We start from the raw sequence: 23050 nt of genomic DNA, 5'->3' as shown, positions 1-23050 counted from the left end.
TATGCAGTATGCAGTATGCAGTATGCAGTATGTAGTATGCAGTATGCAGTATGTAGTATGTAGTGTGCAGTATGCAGTATGCAGTATGCAGTATGTAGTATGCAGTATGCAGTATGCAGTATGTAATATGCAGTATGTAGTATGTAGTATGCAGTATGTAGTATGCAGTATGCAGTATGTAGTATGTAGTGTGCAGTATGCAGTATGTAGTATGCAGTATGCAGTATGCAGTATGTAGTATGCAGTATGAAGTATGTAGTATGTAGTGTGCAGTATGCAGTATGCAGTATGCAGTATGTAGTATGCAGTATGCAGTATGCAGTATGTAATATGCAGTATGTAATATGCAGTATGTAGTATGTAGTATGCAGTATGCAGTATGTAGTATGCAGTATGTAGTATGCAGTATGTAGTATGCAGTATGCAGTATGCAGTATGTAATATGCAGTATGTAGTATGCAGTATGCAGTATGTAGTATGCAGTATGCAGTATGTAGTATGTAGTGTGCAGTATGCAGTATGCAGTATGTAGTATGCAGTATGCAGTATGCAGTATGTAGTATGCAGTATGTAGTATGCAGTATGTAGTATGCAGTATGTAGTATGCAGTATGCAGTATGCAGTATGTAATATGCAGTATGTAATATGCAGTATGTAGTATGTAGTATGCAGTATGCAGTATGTAGTATGCAGTATGTAGTATGCAGTATGTAGTATGCAGTATGCAGTATGCAGTATGTAATATGCAGTATGTAGTATGTAGTGTGCAGTATGTAGTATGCAGTATGCAGTATGTAGTATGTAGTGTGCAGTATGCAGTATGCAGTATGCAGTATGTAGTATGCAGTATGTAGTATGCAGTATGCAGTATGTAGTATGTAGTATGCAGTATGTAGTATGCAGTATGTAGTATGCAGTATGTAGTGTGTAGTATGCAGTATGTAGTATGCAGTATGCAGTATGTAGTATGCAGTATGCAGTATGTAGTATGCAGTATGCAGTATGTAGTATGCAGTATGCAGTATGTAGTATGTAGTATGCAGTATGTAGTATGCAGTATGTAGTATGCAGTATGCAGTATGCAGTATGTAGTATGCAGTATGCAGTATGCAGTATGCAGTATGCAGTATGTAGTATGCAGTATGCAGTATGCAGTATGCAGTATGTAGTATGCAGTATGCAGTATGCAGTATGCAGTATGTAGTATGCAGTATGCAGTATGCAGTATGTAGTATGCAGTATGCAGTATGTAGTATGTAGTATGCAGTATGCAGTATGTAATATGTAGTATGCAGTATGCAGTATGCAGTTTGCAGTATGCAGTATGTAGTATGCAGTATGCAGTATGTAGTATGCAGTATGCAGTATGCAGTATGCAATATGTAGTATGTAGTATGCAGTATGTAGTATGCAGTATGTAGTATGCAGTATGTAGTATGCAGTATGTAGTATGCAGTATGCAGTATGCAGTATGTAGTATGCAGTATGCAGTATGTAGTATGCAGTATGCAGTATGCAGTATGCAATATGTAGTATGCAGTATGTAGTATGCAGTATGTAGTATGCAGTATGCAGTATGCAGTATGTAGTATGCAGTATGCAGTATGCAGTATGTAGTATGCAGTATGCAGTATGCAGTATGTAGTATGCAGTATGCAGTATGTAGTATGTAGTATGCAGTATGCAGTATGCAGTATGTAGTATGCAGTATGCAGTATGTAGTATGCAGTATGCAGTATGCAGTATGTAATATGTAGTATGCAGTATGTAGTATGCAGTATGTAGTATGCAGTATGCAGTATGCAGTATGTAGTATGTAGTATGTAGTATGCAGTATGTAGTATGCAGTATGTAGTATGCAGTATGCAGTATGCAGTATGTAATATGCAGTATGTAGTATGTAGTATGCAGTGTGTAGTATGCAGTATGCAGTATGTAGTATGTAGTGTGCAGTATGCAGTATGCAGTATGCAGTATGCAGTATGTAGTATGCAGTATGCAGTATGTAGTATGTAGTGTGCAGTATGCAGTATGCAGTATGCAGTATGTAGTATGCAGTATGCAGTATGCAGTATGTAGTATGCAGTATGTAGTATGTAGTATGCAGTATGTAGTATGCAGTATGCAGTATGTAGTATGTAGTGTGCAGTATGCAGTATGTAGTATGCAGTATGCAGTATGCAGTATGTAGTATGCAGTATGAAGTATGTAGTATGTAGTGTGCAGTATGCAGTATGCAGTATGCAGTATGTAGTATGCAGTATGCAGTATGCAGTATGTAATATGCAGTATGTAATATGCAGTATGTAGTATGTAGTATGCAGTATGCAGTATGTAGTATGCAGTATGTAGTATGCAGTATGTAGTATGCAGTATGCAGTATGCAGTATGTAATATGCAGTATGTAGTATGTAGTATGCAGTATGTAGTATGCAGTATGCAGTATGTAGTATGTAGTGTGCAGTATGCAGTATGCAGTATGTAGTATGCAGTATGCAGTATGTAGTATGCAGTATGCAGTATGCAGTATGTAGTATGTAGTATGCAGTATGTAGTATGCAGTATGTAGTATGCAGTATGTAGTATGCAGTATGCAGTATGCAGTATGTAATATGCAGTATGTAATATGCAGTATGTAGTATGTAGTATGCAGTATGCAGTATGTAGTATGCAGTATGTAGTATGCAGTATGTAGTATGCAGTATGCAGTATGCAGTATGTAATATGCAGTATGTAGTATGTAGTATGCAGTATGTAGTATGCAGTATGCAGTATGTAGTATGTAGTGTGCAGTATGCAGTATGCAGTATGCAGTATGTAGTATGCAGTATGTAGTATGCAGTATGCAGTATGTAGTATGTAGTATGCAGTATGTAGTATGCAGTATGTAGTATGCAGTATGTAGTGTGTAGTATGCAGTATGTAGTATGCAGTATGCAGTATGTAGTATGTAGTATGCAGTATGTAGTATGCAGTATGCAGTATGTAGTATGTAGTATGCAGTATGTAGTATGCAGTATGCAGTATGTAGTATGTAGTATGCAGTATGTAGTATGCAGTATGCAGTATGCAGTATGTAGTATGTAGTATGTAGTATGCAGTATGTAGTATGTAGTATGTAGTATGCAGTATGTAGTATGCAGTATGTAGTATGCAGTATGTAGTATGTAGTATGCAGTATGTAGTATGCAGTATGCAGTATGTAGTATGTAGTATGCAGTATGTAGTATGCAGTATGTAGTATGTAGTGTGCAGTATGCAGTATGCAGTATGCAGTATGTAGTATGCAGTATGTAGTATGCAGTATGCAGTATGTAGTATGTAGTATGCAGTATGTAGTATGCAGTATGTAGTATGCAGTATGTAGTGTGTAGTATGCAGTATGTAGTATGCAGTATGCAGTATGTAGTATGTAGTATGTAGTATGCAGTATGTAGTGTGTAGTATGCAGTATGTAGTGTGTAGTATGCAGTATGTAGTATGCAGTATGTAGTGTGTAGTATGCAGTATGTAGTATGCAGTATGCAGTATGTAGTATGTAGTATGCAGTATGTAGTATGCAGTATGCAGTATGCAGTATGTAGTATGCAGTATGTAGTATGCAGTATGCAGTATGTAGTATGCAGTATGCAGTATGCAGTATGTAGTATGCAGTATGTAGTATGCAGTATGTAGTATGCAGTATGTAGTATGTAGTGTGCAGTATGTAGTATGCAGTATGCAGTATGTAGTATGCAGTATGTAGTATGCAGTATGTAGTATGCAGTATGCAGTATGTAATATGCAGTATGTAGTATGTAGTATGCAGTATGTAGTATGCAGTATGCAGTATGTAGTATGTAGTGTGCAGTATGCAGTATTTAGTATGCAGTATGTAGTATGCAGTATGTAGTATGCAGTATGCAGTATGTAGTATGTAGTGTGCAGTATGTAGTATGCAGTATGCAGTATGCAGTATGCAGTATGTAGTATGCAGTATGTAGTATGCAGTATGCAGTATGCAGTATGCAATATGTAGTATGTAATATGTAGTATGTAGTATGCAGTATGCAGTATGTAGTATGCAGTAGGCGGTTTCGAACACAGCCAGAGAAACGGCCTTGGAGCCTCCACCTGTAATCAAACTCAATCTGCTCCACCTGTGAGGTCTCCTGGGTTGCCCTGACAACGGAGTGATTAGCTCACCTGGAAGCAGAGGCAGTTTCCCCCAAAGAGCCTGAGACTCAGTCAGCCTGAGTGTGTCTGCAGCTTCATCATGAAAACGCCTGTTTTCTACTTTGGGTGAGTTTACCAGAACAGGATTATGTCTCACCTGAGCAGGCCTCACCTGAGCAGGTCTCACCTGAGCGGGCCTCACCTGAGCGGGCCTCACCTGAGCAGGTCTCACCTGAGCAGGTAAGAGCTGAACCTCACTGCTGTCTCTCCACAGGCTGGTCCTGATCTGTGGGCTCACAGAAGGCAAACCAGGAGGCCAACTGGACGGTAAACTGCTTTGACTGCTTATTTCTCTTTGCTGCGTCTTCAGTCATAGTTTCATAGTTTGCTGCTTCAGTTTTGAGGATGGGAGTTTGCATAAACTGCTAAATGTTCTGAAGAGGCTCTGATGAAGTGCAAATAACTTAAAGCAGGGTTGGTATCCCTTCCAATCCAAGGGAGTGAACACAGCCATGAATAAATGGTCTTTATAGTTCAGTTTACCAGTGAAATGCTGGTCTTTATAGTTCAGTTTACCAGTGAAATGTTGGTCTTTATAGTTCAGTTTACCAGTGAAATGCTGGTCTTTATAGATCAGTTTACCAGTGAAATGTTGGTCTTTATAGTTCAGTTTACCAGTGAAATGCTGGTCTTTATAGTTCAGTTTACCAGTGAAATGCTGGTCTTTATAGTTCAGTTTACCAGTGAAATGTTGGTCTTTATAGTTCAGTTTACCAGTGAAATGCTGGTCTTTATAGTTCAGTTTACCAGTGAAATGCTGGTCTTTATAGTTCAGTTTACCAGTGAAATGCTGGTCTTTATAGTTCAGTTTACCAATGAAATGTTGGTCTTTATAGATCAGTTTACCAGTGAAATGTTGGTCTTTATAGTTCAGTTTACCAGTGAAATGCTGGTCTTTATAGTTCAGTTTACCAGTGAAATGCTGGTCTTTATAGTTCAGTTTACCAGTGAAATGTTGGTCTTTATAGTTCAGTTTACCAGTGAAAGCTCTTAAAAGTGAAGCAGCAAACTTTGAATACTCTTCTTCTCTAAAGTTGTGGCCAGGACTGAACGGTGATCCCTCTGTCAGCAGGTTCTGTTCAGTCCGAGTGTCGGGATCGTTTCCTGTGGATCCGTGTGGCCTCAGCACAGACGCCTCGCTTCGAGGCTATAGGTCAGTTTGTCGCTCTTAGTCCAAACGCCGTGACTCTTTGGCATCTCACCATCTGTAACATCCCAACGTAGATGGACACGAAGTCCACTCCATCAGCGACCAGCTCGCCTCGCGCTGTGGTTACACCGTCGGCTCCCTCCAGACCAACGGCTTCGCCACCTTCAGGGCTTCGTACTACTCCTGCTTCACCCACAACCAGGTAGCTCCACCCGGCAGCTCCACCCAGCAGCCAGGTAGTTTCTGTGGTTCTGGCAGGTGTTCAGCTGTGCTTTTCTTCCAGGACGACGAGGTGTTCACATTCAAGTTTAACGTGATGGTCAGTGACGGCGGCGGCCGGTGGACCAGCAGGTCCATCTCCGCCGTATGTTCTGGCCTCAGCTGGACCCACAGGGAAGTAATGTGTGAGGAGGGCTACATGGAGGTGAGGCCACCCTTTCTCACCTGTCGGAACCAGTCGGCTGAACTGGTTTCAGATCTGACGCTGTGATGTCGACAGGTGAACGTGAACAGAGAGTCGTCCTGTGGAGGCCAGAGGGGAGACGGGGGGCCGGTGTGGCACGAGGCCCTCTCTCAGGTAAATCGCACCATCGCTGGCGTAACTTTTTCAGGGTTTCTCCTCAGGCCTGATTCGTCTGTGGTCCACTTATTTATCTATTTTAAAAACTGGTCATCCAGGAATCTTGGCGCATCTTCATGGTGAAACTAAAGCCTTAAAATAAGTTCTGTGCTTTCTTTACTTTTGGCCACATGTCCAGCTGAGATCTGAGTAACTTTACTAAGGCTACATTTACACTGTCAGTTAAATGTTACCCAATTCCGATTATTTATTTATTTTTTGCTCATGTGACACAGGTCGGATATGTTTTTTGACCATGTAAGTGGGACAAGGACGCATGCATTCGGCTATTTTGAGATCGGATACAGGCCTCCTTCATATGTGGAAATTTATTAGATACGAATCGTATATGTGACAATGCTACTGCCGTGTAAACAGGCAGATCGGATATTCTTACACATTGTGTTCCACACGTCATTAAATATGCAACGATTTAGTTTTTTTTTTTTTTTTTTTTTTGTCGCACGAGACGCATAAACATACAAGGAACATGTCGGAGGTCAAAACCAACGAGGCGCAGTGGACAGTTGAGGAAGTGACCTGTCTTTGGGGAGAGGAGGAGATACAAACCAAAATTAAATTGCCATGTACCGCAACACTAGCATCACACCGATGTCAACGTCGTCCATTTGCCTCAGCAGCAGAGTTTGGTAAACACTTAAGTAGGCATGCGCCATGTTTCAGGTGATAGGCAAGTGTAATCGCGTGAATCAGATATGAGTCACATTATTAAAGTACGTGTAACCACACGTTGGAAAAAAAAAAAAATCAGATTTGGGCATCAAGACTTGCAGTGTAAATGAAGCCTTAGTCTCAGTCCAGGTTGAGAGGTCAGGTCTGCAGCCTGTTGAGCACCACTGTAGAAGTTTTATCAGGGATGTAAATGACTGAAGTCTGAGGCCCAGCTTAACTGAGCCGAGTCTGGCTGGTTTGTGGTGTTCAGGCTCAGAGGAAGGCCAGAGTGGCCTGGCAGCTGATGTTCCTGCAGAGCGATGGGCAGCCATCTTCCATGTCCATCCCCGAGGCCCAGAGGTGGGGCTACAGGCTGACCGCCACCACAAAGAGGGTGGTGCTCCGCTCTCCGTACAAACAGCCTCATGCCGAGGTCACAATGGTGGGTACCCGTAAATAACAAAGGTATAAACTCTAAGAAATGAGTGTTAAACCTTCCCGTAACCTCATGTGTTGGCATGCCAACAGACTTGGACGAGTCTCTGTGAATCTGTGGACAGTTGTTGCTGTTTGAATTTAGGCTAATGCTAACAAAGTGTTTGGTAGATGGACGGCGTCCCTGTCGAGGCTGTGGGGGTGTCTCTGTTTTTCAAGCAGAAGTTGGTGGTGGTGATGATCGACTTGTCAATGGCCTGCGCAGTCAGTAAGTTCTCCCCTCTAAGATGACTAGGGATGGGAATCGAGAACCGGTTCCCAGTGTTTCAATTCCATGGAATCGTTTGGCTTTTTTTTTTTTTTTTTTTTGGCAAACGATTCCCTTATCGATTCCAGTGGGCGCGAATGACGTCAATGAGTCCAGCGCAGTAAACATGGCGCCCAAGCGGTACAAACGCTCGAAAGTTTGCTTACACATCCCTAAAAAAGACGACAACAGGGCAACTTGCAAAGTGAATATTTCACCAAAGGGAGGAAATACTACCAACATGCAATAACTATGAATGAATGTCGCGTTTTCGATCCACTAACAAACACTGCCTATCATGTTAGCAGCATTTGCCTGATTGTAAAAGCTGCTGTTAGTAACGGTTAAGGTTAAATGAATGCCTTCTCAGGCATTACATTTAGATGAAATCATGAGAGACAGAGCCTGACTGGCTCAGAGCCAGAGGCTGGTGGTACTACCCCCAGTTCACCTCTACCTCCAGCTTCTCCTTTCACCAGAGCAGGAAGAGTTCAATTACCCAGGCCAGGATAGACCAATGTGGACCTCACCGTTGTTGGGTTTGTGAGGTCATGACTCGTGTTACTTCTAAACTAAACAAAGTTGATGCTGATCGACCGCTTTGTTGTCCTTTTTCTCCAAATGAGAATCGATAAGGGAACCGACAAAGAACCGAATCGTTAAGCAGAATCGAAAATGGAATTGGAATCGTAAAAATCGCATCAATTCCCATCCCTAAAGATGACCCCTAACCCTGGAAGCGAGGTGCAGTCTGAAGCTGAGCTCAGGATGGTTTGTGCATTCTTTCAGATTCGGGCTCTTTTGACGGCAGCCGGCTGCTGTGGGACATCCCCGAGGTCCTGCCCCCTCTGGTTGGGGAGGGAACAGGCTTCGACAGTCGGAGCTTCAGCCTGGGGCTCGATGGGGTGCTGCTGGATGAACCCACCGCCACCTCCCGAGGACTCACTCTGGTTCAGCAGGAAGGGTTGGTGAAAATCAGCATCCCTTTTGGGGCAGAAGGTGGCTACAGGAAGGTACAGTTCACCCAAGCTTTAGAGGGAAGAGCTTTGACCGATAACTGTTGTATATGCTGATCAGGGTTCTAGCTAGGATGAAATAATAGCGTAGTGGTGTAGGCGAGCGAAGCGACCAAGCCCGGGGGGGATTTTTGAAATTTAAGGTAAAAATTGGCCATTCTAGGGCTACCCAAAGGGAGAAATTGTACTTTAAAAACAAAGTCTTAATGGGAGATGTTCCCATCTTTGCTTTTGGCAGTGTGTTACCTTCATAATGGACCTTGTCAGAAGACATTAAAACTGACATAACCAGGAAAAGAGATTAAACCACGAAAGAATACTGTCATTAATGATACTGCTGCAGTATTCGGATCGTTTTAATTTTTTAATTCAGTTAATAGAGGTGAAGGTTTGAAGCCCCCGGCATCAACAGAGTCTCTGCCCTCTTCTTTGCCTTCAGGTATCTGTCCCGTAGCTTCTTCCACACATTCTTACAGAACTCTCCCTCTTTCCCCAAAGTTCTGCCCATCTCTGTGCACCAGTTTTGGGAGTTTACGTGCTCCCTGTGCTGTTTCCCTGCTGTTTCGTACAGCTGCTGTACAAACGCACCTCCTCACTGAAGCTTTGAAAAAGCACAGCAGCCTTGACCGTTTTTGCTAACCTCAAATAGGGACGGGTAAAATAGGCTCCAGCTATTCTAACATGATTTCTGCCGAATCCCCTTACGTGTGCGCTTCTGCGTGTGTGAGTAACCATGGCTACGGAGCGCTCTTAGAGATTCTAGGAGCCGCGGACGCGGAGTGCCTCTGCCTGGAGCTACAGTCTCGTCTGCGGTTGTACTGACAGGCAGCGCAACCTTTCTTGGCTGCCATCGCGAAAAATGTGTCAAGTTTTTCAGAAAGGTGAAAATGGCATTGATCTGGCGTTATTGTACAAATAAATACAGAAAAAATGCCGTTAAGCTGTATTGAAAATAAGCGTTGCGGTCCAAAATTATAGCAAAGTTTGCGCTAGCTAGAACCCTGCTGATGTCCTGCTGAAACGACAGATTCATTTCTATCAGAAGGTTTGATCTGACTAGTCTTTCTTCTCCAGAGTCTGGTGGAGGCCAATATGTACCAGGAGGAGTATAAGATTCTCCTGCTGTATGAACAAGTCTTCTCTCTGGTCTACGATGACGGCAGCAGCCTCGACACGAAGTACAGAACGCTGAAAATGCTGACCACGCCACTGATCTGCCGCCCGCCCTTCAGCCTCAACTGTAAGGTTTCTGGGGCAGTAAAACCCAGAGTCTGAAAGTGTCAAACAGTTTCCACCTGGAGAAACCATCCTCTCTGCAGGCCGTCTGGAAAAACTACACATTTCTGCACATTAAGATGTATTTCAATCGTCCTGCAGGGACCATCGGTGGTGACCAGGTGTTCAGTGTCTACCTGGGAAACATCCCAGATGACGTCATCCTGGAGGAAGTCTGGATCAACGGAAAGCAGCTGCTGCTGTCGGGGAAGCCACAACAAGGCCTGGACATCAGTCCGGTTCTTCACAACAACGGCAGCCGCTCCTACGAGCTGCAGCTGCCCTTCGATCACGCTGCCGTGCGCTGGATGGTGAGGATGCCGGGCGGATGCCGGGCGGATGCCGGGCGGATGCCGGGCGGATGCCGGGCGGATGCCGGGCGGATGCCGGGCGGATGCCGGGCGGATGCCGGGCGGATCCTGCGCACCTTGTTTTCTGGTTTTTAGAAACAGCCTTTTCTTACTTAGGTTGAAACATCACATTACGGTCATTCTGCAGATGCTTTTAACCAAAGCGACTTACAATCAGTGTGTTCCACATCGGTAGGCAAAAGAACTTCAGCTCACAAGAACTCATAAGTGCATTTCCTTCCAACCAAACAGCTGAGAGCAGAACTAGTGCTAGAGTAGGTGCGGTAAGTCAGGTACCGAGACACATGGAAGACAATTTAGGAAACAAATAAGTGCGTAAGGAGCTGGGACGAAGCAGGTGATGTCCTCAGAGGGCGGATCAGGGAAGTGTTTCCTGATTCACCTTGTTTTCTGGTTTTTAGAAACGGCCTTTTCTTACTTTGGCTGGTTTTGGTTGATGCTGCGGCCTTCAGCCCACCTGAAACTGGTCGTTCAGTCCCCGTCCTACCAGCGGGGACTAAACCGAATCTTTGTATTGAAGGTTTTGTTGCCCGTCTCTCCATCAGAATGTGGGTGGAGGTCTACTACAGTACTACATGGATATGAACTTCACTTTGACCGTGATGCCCCAGAGAGAGTCCTACCACCACCACACATTCATCTCAGCACAGGTGTTCAAGGCGTGTAAGTATGGATCTATTAACTGGTCCAGACTGTGAAACCCGTTTTTAATGCTGACTTTCTGCCCCTGAAGTCCCTCCAGAGATCACGGCACAGTGTTTGGATGGAGGAATCTCCTTCAGCGTGATCAAACAGTCTCACAGTCTGTGGGAAGTGGGAATCGACCAGGAGCCTCTTACCACCCAGTTGGTGGCCCAAAGAGGATACCGCCTCCACAACGACAGCCTCAGAACCATCCTGGAAGTCCCAGTTTTCTCCGTTGGGTACACTTACGACGTAAGGCTCCACAACCTGAAGCTATCTCGATTCCTGAAACCAGGGCCTGAATTTGTTGGCGTTCCTTTAAATCTTCCATCTGAATTCATATTCACATTGAGGGGAAATGTCAGCCAATAAAACAAACCAGAATCTTTTTACTCCCAGTTAATGGAATAGAGCAGAGATGCTCATTGCGCGGCTCGCGAGCCACATGCGTCTCAAGCTTTAATTGGCAGCTCGCACTCGCATAGTAGCTTATACTGTAACAATATATATATATTTTTTTCAAATAACACACAGCGAATACTGCACAGTATTAAGGCTTAATGGTGTTTCCTAAAGGGGGCACACTGTTAAATCTGGCAACGCAGCCCGCTTAAACCACCGTCACACTTGACCGTAGTGCACGCTAACTCCTTTAGCCAGCGTGAGATGCAGGCACAATGCATGGTTTTTGACTTTTAAAAAAAAAAGGGCAAAAACCATGCTCATCCTGACTGTCTCACTATGATTACAACAAGCACGCCAGCTTCTGCTCATCCCAGTATTAAGGTAAATGTGGTCTGAACTGAAAATGTATTGGTTGTTTCTTTTTTTTGTGGGATGTTTTATGTAGAAATGCATATTTGTAAAAGGGGACTTTAGTATGTTGTGGTAAAAGTGGCTCTAACCTCGATTTTGCTGCTAATGTGGCTCTTGTGGGAAAAATAAAAAAAAAATAGTGAGTATCACTGGTGTAGAGGATCTACTCATTCCAACCGGGTGCATCTCTTATCGTCTACAGACGACGACAAATTAGTTTTAATAGTATGTTAGAGTGAACCATCTGGACTTTAAAATGACATGCAGAGTAATACTGATCCTTAGTTATGTAAATAAACATGCCATTTTAATTTTCCAGGAGATCAACTTATCAAACTTCTACGCAATATTTAAGCTGCTATTAAGAGACTCCAAAACTCTGGAAGTCCAGGCATCGGCCTCTAAACGCTGCCTCTTCCGAACGGAGGACATGATAGGTAACTGCCTCCTCCCGGCTGAAACTGGGTTAAGCATGAATTTAACCCTGCTCGTTGGTCTCGTAATGAAGTGGTTAGTATGCAAAGTGCTGACTGCACTGATCTTTGGTGCCAGCTTGTTCTCCAGATGGGATCATGACTGTGGTGGCCACCCCCGCCTTCACCTGGCCGTCAGTGCAGCCAGAGAGAACCAGTCTGCTGGACCGCACCTGCCGGCCCAAGCAGAGGGACCGAACCAGAGTCCTGTTTGAGTTCCAGCTGGACTCCTGTGGGACCCGGGCCATGGTAAGACTCATCATGGCCAACTTATAGAAATATCGCTGTTTATACTTATATACCTTAAATTCCGGACTATAAGCCGCTACGTTCCCCAGGCTTTGAGCACCGCGGCTTATAATACTGTGCGGCTAATATAGGCAAGGCCATTTTATTTATCGAGCACAATTCATACACAAGGTAATTCAAAGTGCTTTACAGCTACATAAAATCACAAGAAGGCAAAATGTAAAAAAAAATTAGGGGTGGGCGAAAAATCGATTCGTGTCCTTTTTTTTTTTTTTTTTTTTTTTTTTATAAATGGGATGATTTTAAAATCAATTTTTCTCCCCAGAATCGATTTATATTACGTCATATCCGTGCCCACTCAAAACTTCATGGATTCATTACATTAAGTTATGTTAAAACTAGCCCACATTTGAGCTGTGTGGACATTTCAATTCATTTTCTAACTGTAAACTTAAAAGAATGCTGTACATGTTAAGCACCTCTTTTTGTCTCAGTTGAAATAAATGTCATTGTTCATCGTTGACATTCATTCTCGAAGTGTATGATTCAACTTGTTTTGTTTTTTTTTTAAGGAGGAAGAAAATTGCAATTGCTGATTTATATCAAAATACTTGTAGAGTCGCAATTATCAAGAATCGTGACCAAAGCATATCGTCCCACCCCATTAAAAATAATCATTAATTAATTAAAAAGCAAAGAGTGCAGATGAAACCCTTTCAGGTGTCACATGCACAGCTAAACAGATGTTTTCAGCCTGGATTTAAACATTGTCAGAGCTGAGGCCCATTTCACATCTTCTGGAAGAATATATGCTTTTTTTTTTTTCTTTAGTTTTCATGCCGCCAAAAACATTTTGCACTGTAACATTAGACCAATACAACTAAGGAATAGTTCAGTGGTCCCATGGAATTGTATGATAAATCAAACACACTTGCACTACTAAATTATTGTAAATCAGTCATTTGTACTCACTCTCAACATGCAAAACAAACAAAGAAATGCGTATGATGCAGCTTTTAAACTGAAGGCGATCAATGACTTTTCCTGGTAGGCTACTGTCTTTTTTATTTATTTAAGTTAAAACCAGCCATGTTACAGGCACTGTGGGGGAAAAAAAAGCATTTTCAGTATGTATTTGTTTCTGTTACCATATGCATTTAACTAAGTTTAAAAATCCTCACCTGTAACATTCTGTGTGAATATCTCATATTACTACGTGGCCACCCGCGGCTTATAATCCGGTGCGGATTCTTTCTTTTTAAAATTAGAGAATATAAGCCGCACCCTCTGTAGTCCGGAATTGACTGTATGTGTGTATATATATATATATATCTTTTTCTTACATATTCATAGTTTTTTATTCTACTTTAGCCTTGTTCTGTCTATTTTTGTATTTGTTGCACTAAGAGAGCGAGGTGTAACCGGAGTCAAATTCCTCGTGTGTCCACAAACCTGCAATAAAAGCCATTCTGATTCTGAACTTAAACACTTTCCTCGCTGCCTGTGAAATGAATATTTTTAGGTTTTTGGTGAATAAATATTCAGACTCTCGAGTAGAAAACTGCATAACTCATAAACACCTGTAGAACCAGTATGGGGTGAGGGATGTGTGGCCTGAAGAGTTGACATGCTGAGCCCTTCCAACAGGTCGGGGAGTGGTACGTGGTTTATGAGAACGAGATCCTCCACGACCGACTGCTGATTGCAGACGGACCGAACTTCATATCGAGAGAATCTCAATTCAAGTAAGGAAGTAAAGACCATGGCTGTGTTTGAAACTGCATACTCATCGATCAGACAGTATGCAGAGCGTTTACCCACAATGCATTTGGCTCCTGCCCGAGCCGAAATCAGCCGGCCTGAAGCTGATTTCTCTTAAGCTCTAAACTCTGTAAACTTTAGCAACATTTGAAACATTTTCAGGTGAGAAAGTAGTCGTTTAGATCCCCAACGTGTTGAAAACCTGACAAAATACCGGCTGTTTACTATTTTGTTCCCACGAATTCGGCGCTACTAAAGCTAGCCGCAGTGAGCTAACGCACTTCCTGTTATTTTCCCAAAATAAAATACCCGTTGCCTTTTATCATAGGGAAAGCCATTACCATACAATTGGTGCTTTTGTTTTGAAAACAGGAAGTGAACCTACCCTCGTTGTAGCTAGCTTGAAACTGCCGTTTTGACAGGAAATGACGATCGGCGACGTTACGTTGCATCTTGGGTAGTTTGAGTACGAGTAGTAACCTCATGATGCATACCCAACATTTAGGAGAATCTAGTCTGCATCCGGGGACTTAAAAAAGTTAAAGTTAGTATGAGTAGTAGGAGTAGTATGCGGTTTGGAACACAGCCCATGACCGTGTGGATAAATGCCTTCGGACACTAATGGACTGCCTCGCCAACAGGGTGACGGTGAGGTGCTTCTACCCCCTCAGTGCGGTCAACAGACTATCTGTGGACAGGAGATTCACTTCAGCAGCTCCTGGATTTGGCTCCCTCAAGGTTTTTGAGAGCCACAAAGGTTAGTTTTCAACAATTTGTGCGACTTGTTTCAATCCCATGAGTTTAATCCTTTTTCTCCGACAGATGCGGTGAACAAACCCTGTTCCCACCAGGGCTTTGAGAATCCCCCGGCTAACAGAGTCCACCCAGTCGCTGGGGGAACCCTGCCTCTTCCCAAGCCTCAACCGAAACCCGGCCACTTGATCACGGCACCAGGAAGAAATAAAAACTTGCTGTCCACCCCAAACCCTCCATCTTCTGAAACTCAAGCCTACCACGTCCCTCAGTAGGTTTGATTTCCTCCTGGTGTTGTAGATGGAAGACTTACAGCTGGTAGCTGGTCTAAACTCAGCTCTGAAACATCTATTTAGCTGTGCATATGACACCTGAAAGTGTTATCTGCACTCTTCACTTTTAAATGAATTAATGATTATTGTTAATGTTTTTTTATTTTTATTTCTTTTTAATGATTTTATTGCCTTCTTGTGATTTTCTGTAGCTGTGAAGCACTTTGAATTGCCTTGTGTATGACTTGTGCTCTATAAATAAAGTTGCCTTGCCTCTAACTCTGCAGCTCTTTCCAGGTTACCACACAGAAGAACTCAGTGGATCCGTCTCGACAAACTGACCCAGAGCTCTTTGGGAAAGGGCAGTGGAATATCGGGACAACACAAAGAGTACCCAACTGTCGAGGCCCTCGGGAGGATTCCTGATGTTCCAGTTGGGGAAAAGTTGGAAAGCTTGACGCGTACGTCAGAGATTCTGAACGGCGTGGGTCAGAAGGAAACGGTGAAGCAGAATCCTGATCTACAGACTCCTCCACTCGACTCGTTTCTTAGCATTCCTGACTTGAGCCAGCCCCATGAGACGAAGCCGGCTTGGAGCCTTTACGGATCTTCAGCTGGTGGGATGGAAAGGCCGGTCTACCAGCCTAAAAGTTGGCCTGAGCCACCGAAAACCCCTGAGCTGCACCCATACCTAGAACCACATGCAGGAAATGAACTGCTCCTGTCTGGTAATTATAAAACGCACGTTCCTGGCGACTCAAAGCACTCCATCCCCGACTCGTTGGAACTGCTGCAGCGGTCTATGAGCAAAGAACCGACCACGGCGACCGGCAGAGACGCCGAGAACCCGGAGATCACGGCGGCTGAAAAAAGGAACGCTCGCTTCAGCGTCCAGAACATCAGAGTCAAACCTCCCAGCAGGTTTGTGTCTGCCGGACCACATCTGAACCAGAAACCGGTCGTCCAACAAGCGAATCCCTCCCAGCACGCCGCCGGGCCGCCGGCTGCCAGCGGGGACCGGAACCACGGGACCTCCAGACAGCCTCCTGAGCCCAGAAGCTCCACCCCGAGAGGGAAGAATGTTCCTCAGATACAAGAACGAGGTCTTTATGGGGGCCACCACCACCCGGACCGGTCTGCCATGACGAATCTCACCAATCTGTCCCCCGACCAGCCGGGCCGGCACCAGAAGCCATTACAGGAGACCGAACCCAAAGGACGGGAAACCATCCCATTTCGGAGAGATGTCCTTCAAACCGCAGGTAGGAACTAGGGGTGGGACGATATGCTTTGGTCACGATTCGTATCACTATTCTTGATAATTGCAATTTCTACAAGTATTGCGATTTTCTTCCTCCTTAAAAAACAAACAAGTTGAATCGTACACTTCTAGAATGAATGTCGTTCCCATAAACAATGCACATCAGTCAGTCCAGCAGCTGACATTTATTTCAGACTAAGAGAGGTGCTTAACATGTACAGCATTTTTTAAAGTTTAGTTACAAAATGAATTGAAATGTCCCCACAGCACAAATGTGGGCTAGTTTTAACATAACTTAATGTAATGAGTTGATGAAGTTTTTCTGGACACGGATATGACGTAATATAATCGATTCTGGGGAGAAAAATCGATTTTTAAAATCATCCCATTAAAAAAAATCGCGATATGTACATGAATCGTTGTTTTGTTTTTGTTTTTTTTCGCCCACCCCTAATAGGAACTGATCAACCCAAAGACATCTGCCCGTTTGTTCCATACAACCGGTAAATGAAATGAAATATTTAGGATTGGTTCTTGACCCACAACTAAAATTTGATGCACACATAAAGAACATATCCAAAACAAATCAATGAAATATAAATTGCTTCAGACTTATTAGGCTCTTCATTCCAAACCAGGCGGCCCTACATGCATGGGAGGATATTTTCTCACATCTCCTGCTGCATGGGTTCACTTTACAATCAAGCACTCAAAGTTATGGACAGAAAACCAATCTGCTATCACCAACAAATCCTCTACAAACATAATTTGTTGAGCTTTGACAGTTTTAGCAATTTGTGTTTTCTAAAATAATATATATATATTTTTTTTTTTTTTAAATGCTTAATTCACAATTTGGCTCCAGAACCACTCGGAATTTATAAAGAGACCAAACGGCAGCAGCTCCAACCCACAACTGTACAGAAGTGCAGAACATGGTTTGGACAGTCGGTCTTTTCTTACAAAAGCTGTAAACTCTGGAACTCACTGCCCACAGATATTAAGTCCATCAGTGAGTTTAAATTGTTCACCTTTAAACTTAAATTTTGGCTCAAACCAAAACTGTGAGAGTGAATGAAAGTTTGAACTGCACTGTTGTATTTATAGATGAATGTTCTTATGTAAATTAATGTCTATTTTAGGTCTTGTGTCAGCATAGAAAAGCCTCACCAGGGACAGGAGGTGTTAATTAGCACTTGTTGCTATACTCTGTATGCATCACATCAGCTACAAGCTTTCAAATGAGGGTTGTCAAATAAAAAAAAATTGGTGTGACATCATTTATGCTGATGACCTGGTTATTATGTCCCCATATAGTGCTGGGCTACAGCAATTGCTTAATGTGTGCTCCAGATTTGGACTTTTATTTGACATCAAGTTCAATCATAAAAAAAGTGTAATTGTTATTGTAAGAACTAAGGAGGACCAAAAACAAAACTTTCCCTTGTTTTCTTTATCAAACGGCTCCCTGGATGTAGTGAGTAAAGTGCGGTATCTGGGTCACATCACTGATGACCTGTGTGATGATGAAGATATCCAGCGTCAGTGTCGTAAATTGTATGCACAAGCTAATATGTTGGCACGCAGGTCCCATATGTGCACAGATGAAGTTAAGGTCAATCTCTTCAGAGCCTACTGCACTCCTTTTTATACAGCAAACCCATGGTGTAAATACATGCAGGTAAGCTGAAGAAGCTGCAGGTGGCATATAATGATGCCTTTAGGATTTTTCTGAAGCTACCAAGATGGACAAGTGCTAGCACTTTATTTGTAAATTTTAACGTCCCCACTTTTCATGCTCTGCTGAGGAACTTCATGTATGCATTTATGGGTAGACTTGTTGGGTCCAGCAATGCCATTTTATCTTTACTCTGTGATACCAGGCAGAGTGATACGTGATACTTCTCTGAAATGTGGAAGCACTGGTATAGATGTTTGGATGTGTTTGTGTCCTAATTACCTGGTGTTTGTGTTGTACTGTCTGTTTTATGTGTTTTTTATGGAACATTGAGTCCGCAATAAAAGTTTTCATTCATCTCTTATCAGGAACGTCTCGCCTCAGAGTCGGACCGGCCCATCTCTCAGGAAGACTCCAGAACCAGTCCACACTCCTGCAGAACCCCGACTCCGTGACCTTCCAGAACTTCGTGCCACACGTCAAATTTGGCATCTCAAAAGTCAAGGTCCAAAACCTCATGCCGGGAAGATCCGTGTCCACTGATCCCCAAACGGACCCTGATGGTTCTGATTTCAACCCGAGGATCCAAAGCGGGTTGGACTGCGGTGGCGACTCGAGTCGGTACGGAGCCAGCGTTCACCAGGGCATCATCAGAGGTACCGACACTCACACAGGTGTGAACTCCAGAACCGGGTTCATGGGCCCGGTTTCAGGGAGTCTGAACTAGGGATGGGAATCGAAAACCGGTTCTTGTTGAGAACCGGTTCCCAGTGTTTCAATTCCTTGGAATCGTTTGGCCAAACGATTCCCTTATCGCTTCCAGTGGGCGCGAATGACGTCACCACGCAGCGTTGCGTGGCGAGTCCAGCGCAGCCAACAGTAAACATGGCGCCCAAGCGGTACAAACGCTCGAAAGTTTGGTTACACATCCCTAAAAGAGACGATAACAGGGCAACTTGCAAAGTGAATATTTCACCAAAGGGAGGAAATACTACCAACATGCAATAACTATGAATGAATGTCGCGTTTTCGCTCCGGACTAACGTTGGTGAATCTGAACCCAGCAACGTTAGCATGTCCTCGGCTAACACTGCAGGTAACTAACTAACAAACACTGCCTATCATGTTAGCACCATTTGCCTCATTGTAAAAGCTGCTGTTAGTAACGTTAGCAACGTTAGCATGTCCTCGGCTAACACTGCAGGTAACTAACAAACACTGCCTATCATGTTAGCACCATTTGCCTGATTGTAAAAGCTGCTGTTAGTAACGGTTAAGGTTAAATGAATGCCTTCTCAGGCATTACATTTAGATGAAATCATGAGAGACAGAGCCTGACTGGCTCAGAGCCAGAGGCTGGTGGTACTACCCCCAGTTCACCTCTACCTCCAGCTTCTCCTTTCACCAGAGCAGGAAGAGTTAAATTACCCAGGCCAGGATAGACCAATGTGGACCTCAGCGTTGTTGGGTTTGTGAGGTCATGACTCGTGTTACTTCTAAACTAAACAAAGTTGATGCTGATCGACCGGTTTGTTGTCCTTTTTCTCCAAATGAGAATCCATAAGGGAACCGACAAAGAACCGAATCGTTAAGCAGAATCGAAAATGGAATCGTAAAAATCTTATCAATTCCCATCCCTAGTGTCAGATGCACAGAACAACAGAGTCGGACTGGGCACTGAAATCCTTAGGACAGGACACCGTACAGCAGCTACCATAACATGCCGTAAGTACTCTACCAAAAATATTTACAAGACAGTAGCAATGGATAGAGAATGTGGATACTACAATATACATTTTAACGCTAATTACAAGAGCTGTACTGAACATATAATACACATAATAGCCTATGCTAATCTAAAGGCTGATTCTTACTCGGCGCAACCTCGCTTTGACCCATTCTTACTAGCTGGTCGCAAACGGTCACGTGACCCAAAATTCCGCCACGCCCCCCGTCGCAAGCTAGAAAATCCTCGCGCGTCGCAAGGGCGCGCACACAACTTTTTTCTGACTTCGCGCGAGCTCAACCGGAAACAGCTGACCAAGAAAAAGGAAACATGAACACTGCAGAGACCGCGGTGACCGAGAGGGTGCGCCTCTACAAACATCTGTACGACACGTCTATGAAGTTACACTGGGACAACGCTTGACAAAGTTCGTCTTGTTGCAAAGGACGTACATTCCACCTTCTCTTCTGTTTTTGCCGCAGCCGCTTAGCTCTGAGATACATATACAGTTCTACACCCAGAGTAAATTCATTCCGCATCAGATGTGCCAGCCTCTGCTGACGTGACACCACAGGTGGCATTGTGTATGCTTTCTTCGTATGCTTTTCAGCTTGTTTCCTCAACAGTGACGCTCGCTGGTCTGGAGAGAACTGCAAATGTGACGCATACTCGGCGCAAACTGCGCTTATGAGCTGAAGGAACTGAAGGGGCTGGCGCTTTCGATGACGTCATTAATGGTTCTCCAGCCAGAACAGTTGCGCCGAGTAAGAATCAGGCTTAAGACCTATACTAACCTATAACATAAGGAAAAATAAAAAATAGAATGTTGTGCCACATTGTTCTGAAACAGCTGGGTCCATTCACTGGTTCTGGTTCTGATCTCCCAGACTGAGACAGTTAAATGTTGTCTGACTCATTTCAAAGAGCTGCTGTCAGACTGAATAACAGGAAATCATTCGGTGTTCCACACCTGGTTCTGATCTGCCAACGGACCCGTTCTCCCGCTGATATCTGATCTAACATGGATCAGAACATTTCTCTCTGATGGTGGGTGACCCATAAGGAGGAAATCAGTCGGCGCTAAATGTTCTGATCGGGTCCAAAGTCTGAAAGCTTTGCTGGAAACATCGGGCTGGATCTTAACTTGGTGAACTCTTCTGTGGACCTGAGTTTTAATTAGGGGTGGGACGACATGCTCTGGTCACGATTCTAAGGTGCCGATTCGATTTGTGATAATTGCGATTCGATAAAATAAAAAACAAACGAGTTGAATCATACAGTTCTAGAATGAATGTTGTTCCCATAAACAACGCACATCGGTCTGTGTCAGCTGAAATAAATGTCAGCTGCTGGACTGAGACAAAAAGACTTTTTTTTTTTTTTTTTTTTTTTTTTTTAAATTAATTGAAATGTCCACACAGCTCAAATGTGGGCTAGTTTTAACTTAATGTAATGAATTGATGTTTTTCTGGACACAGATATGATGTAATATAATCGATTCAGGGGAGAAATCTATTTTTTTTTTTTTTTTTTTTAATTCTGTTTTAATGACTGTTTTTGTCCTCGCAGGTAAAGGATCAGCTGATTAACACCTGTCGTCTGCAGATTGAGTCAATAAAGTTTCTCACATTCAACAGTCGTGTGTTTCTATTTCCTGCCTGAACGGAAACGTTTTTAAGTTTCATCATTAACCTGCAGAACGTTAACCCGAGGTAAACCGCCCGGGTTCTGTGGGTTACATGATCCGTGCCAGGGTCCATTCAGGGAAGACCTGGCCCGACCTGTTGGTTCTGGTTCTGCCAGACTCACCGTCGGCGGACACGAACTGACCCACCGCTGACGACACGCCGCCACTTCCCTCCACAAACTGGACCTCGGAGACGATGATGTTGTCCTCGAGCACCGAGCCGCAGCCGGTGCACACGGCGCTGCCGCGGGCCTGGTCCACGTCGATGTCGGCCCCCCCGCAGGTCCTGCACAGCCGGGAGCTCATGGTGGGGGTCAAAGGTCAGCGCACCTGAGGGAGGGGGACGCAGAGTCAGTAAAGAGCAGAGCCTTCAGTTATCAGGCCCCTCTCTGTGGAACCAGCTTCCAGTTTGGGAGGCAGAGCCTTCAGTTATCAGGCCCCTCTCTGCTTGTTGTCCCCTCTTTCCTGTCCTCTCAGCCCCAGCTGGTCCAGGTAGATGGTTCCTGGTTTCTGGTTCTGATGGCTACGGATCTCGTGGAGAGGAGGACACGGAAGAAGCTGTTAGCTATCATGGACAACAAACAGCCCCCTCTCACAGCGGAGCACCTTCTCACACAGACTGCTTCAGCTCCGCTGTCCAAGGGACGGATACAGGAAATCTTTCCTGCCACATGCCATCACTCTGTATAATAACAGTTAATCATTGTTCTGCACTAATGGTCATCTCTCTCGCACAACTGCATTGTTGCACTTTTTGCTGTACATATATTTTTATTTTTACTTGTCTGTATGCTGCAACTGCGAAGTAATTTCCCAGCTTGGATGAATAAAGTACTTCCATTCTAAAACTGAATTGAATCGGTTGTTTACGTTTGGTTCTGGTCCATCCTGCTGGAGGAACCGGTTCCAGTGAAACCCACCAGTGTGCAGCCTGAACAGAAAACGGACATGGGACTAAACAGAAAGCTCCACCTTCCTGTTGTAAACTGATCAATCAGCATCCTTCATAAGCAGATAACACCCATACCTCACCTGCTCTGGGCCTCTTTCTAAAACTTCCACACAGAGGATCGGTGCGGGATTCGAACCCGTGACCCAAAGCTCTCCAGCCGAACTCAGATTCCGCTCAGCCAATACAAATGTTGTTGCTCTGGGGACTTTCACAGGTCTAACGGCACAGATCAACGGGTCAACTCACCGAGTTAGAACCACGATCAGAACCAGTCGGTAGAAATGAGTCCGGTCCGGCTGTTAGAACCTCCGTGGGGCTGTTAGAAACTCCGTCCGAGTTCTGGGCTTCATGTTCGGGTCAGAATCCGGTTCTTCCTCCGTCAGACAAACTGAAACCTCCGCGGTTCCCAGCTGATGGTTAAATATTATTGATTAGTCAGGTTCCTGATCTATTTTTGTTTTTCTTTTGTCTTGGCGCGCAGTTGTGACGTAGATGCTGCGCACGCAGCTCATAGAGAGCGGGACCAACTAAAGCGGGATTAATCATTCAATCAACGGAAACAACGAGACGTTAAATTTACCCACAATTCAGTGTTCTCTGTCCGTAACTCCGTCTGCTGGATCCAGTGGGACGAACCGAGCCCTGTTTTTAGCGATATATCACACCCTCCCCCCCCCT

General features: G+C 44.1%; 2 protein-coding genes across 4 annotated transcripts in view; one reads left to right on the top strand and one right to left on the bottom strand.

Moving 5' to 3' along the window:
- The window catches only part of LOC142375440 (transcription factor IIIB 90 kDa subunit-like), a 46446-nt gene extending 23567 nt beyond the window's left edge, over nt 1-22879 (bottom strand). Inside the window, exons 1-2 of the mRNA XM_075459458.1 lie at nt 22619-22879; nt 21543-21750 (exon numbers count right to left, since the gene is read on the bottom strand). Of these exons, the coding sequence (XP_075315573.1) occupies nt 21543-21726 (184 nt within the window). The 5' untranslated portion in view covers nt 21727-21750; nt 22619-22879. The remainder of the gene's footprint in view (nt 1-21542; nt 21751-22618) is intronic.
- LOC142375439 (uncharacterized) lies at nt 4233-22927 on the top strand. Of its 3 annotated transcripts, none has more exons than XM_075459457.1 (20): nt 4233-4281; nt 4430-4482; nt 5288-5567; nt 5649-5789; nt 5865-5942; nt 6928-7098; nt 7263-7359; nt 8188-8411; nt 9489-9654; nt 9792-10000; nt 10606-10723; nt 10794-10996; nt 11880-11997; nt 12113-12282; nt 13930-14027; nt 14685-14800; nt 14866-15067; nt 15366-16330; nt 18376-18663; nt 22854-22927. In XM_075459457.1, the coding sequence occupies exons 4-20, from the start codon at nt 5682-5684 to the stop codon at nt 22862-22864; spliced, it is 3342 nt and encodes a 1113-aa protein (XP_075315572.1). In that variant the 5' UTR covers nt 4233-4281; nt 4430-4482; nt 5288-5567; nt 5649-5681; the 3' UTR covers nt 22865-22927. The 3 variants fall into 3 exon arrangements, with proteins under 3 accessions (XP_075315572.1, XP_075315571.1, XP_075315570.1); XM_075459456.1 differs by lacking the exon at nt 22854-22927 and adding an exon at nt 21303-21359; XM_075459455.1 differs by lacking the exon at nt 22854-22927 and having other exon boundaries at nt 18376-19143.
- Nucleotides 22928-23050: the final 123 nt, after the last annotated feature.

Source organism: Odontesthes bonariensis, chromosome 24, assembly GCF_027942865.1.
Source record: "Odontesthes bonariensis isolate fOdoBon6 chromosome 24, fOdoBon6.hap1, whole genome shotgun sequence".
Lineage (NCBI taxonomy): Eukaryota > Metazoa > Chordata > Actinopteri > Atheriniformes > Atherinopsidae > Odontesthes > Odontesthes bonariensis.
Note: the sequence above shows the minus strand (reverse complement) of the source record. Positions and strands in the feature narration are given on the sequence as shown.

What these genes read in the sequence shown, in the direction of transcription:
- LOC142375439 (XM_075459455.1), top strand. Translation starts at nt 5,682, where the DNA reads ATGGTCAGTGACGGCGGCGGCCGGTGGACCAGCAGGTCCATCTCCGCC. An exon ending in GTCAATGGCCTGCGCAGTCA is followed by an intron (nt 7,360 to 8,187) that starts GTAAGTTCTCCC and finishes GCATTCTTTCAG; the next exon opens with ATTCGGGCTCTTTTGACGGC. An exon ending in CCTGTGGGACCCGGGCCATG is followed by an intron (nt 12,283 to 13,929) that starts GTAAGACTCATC and finishes CCCTTCCAACAG; the next exon opens with GTCGGGGAGTGGTACGTGGT.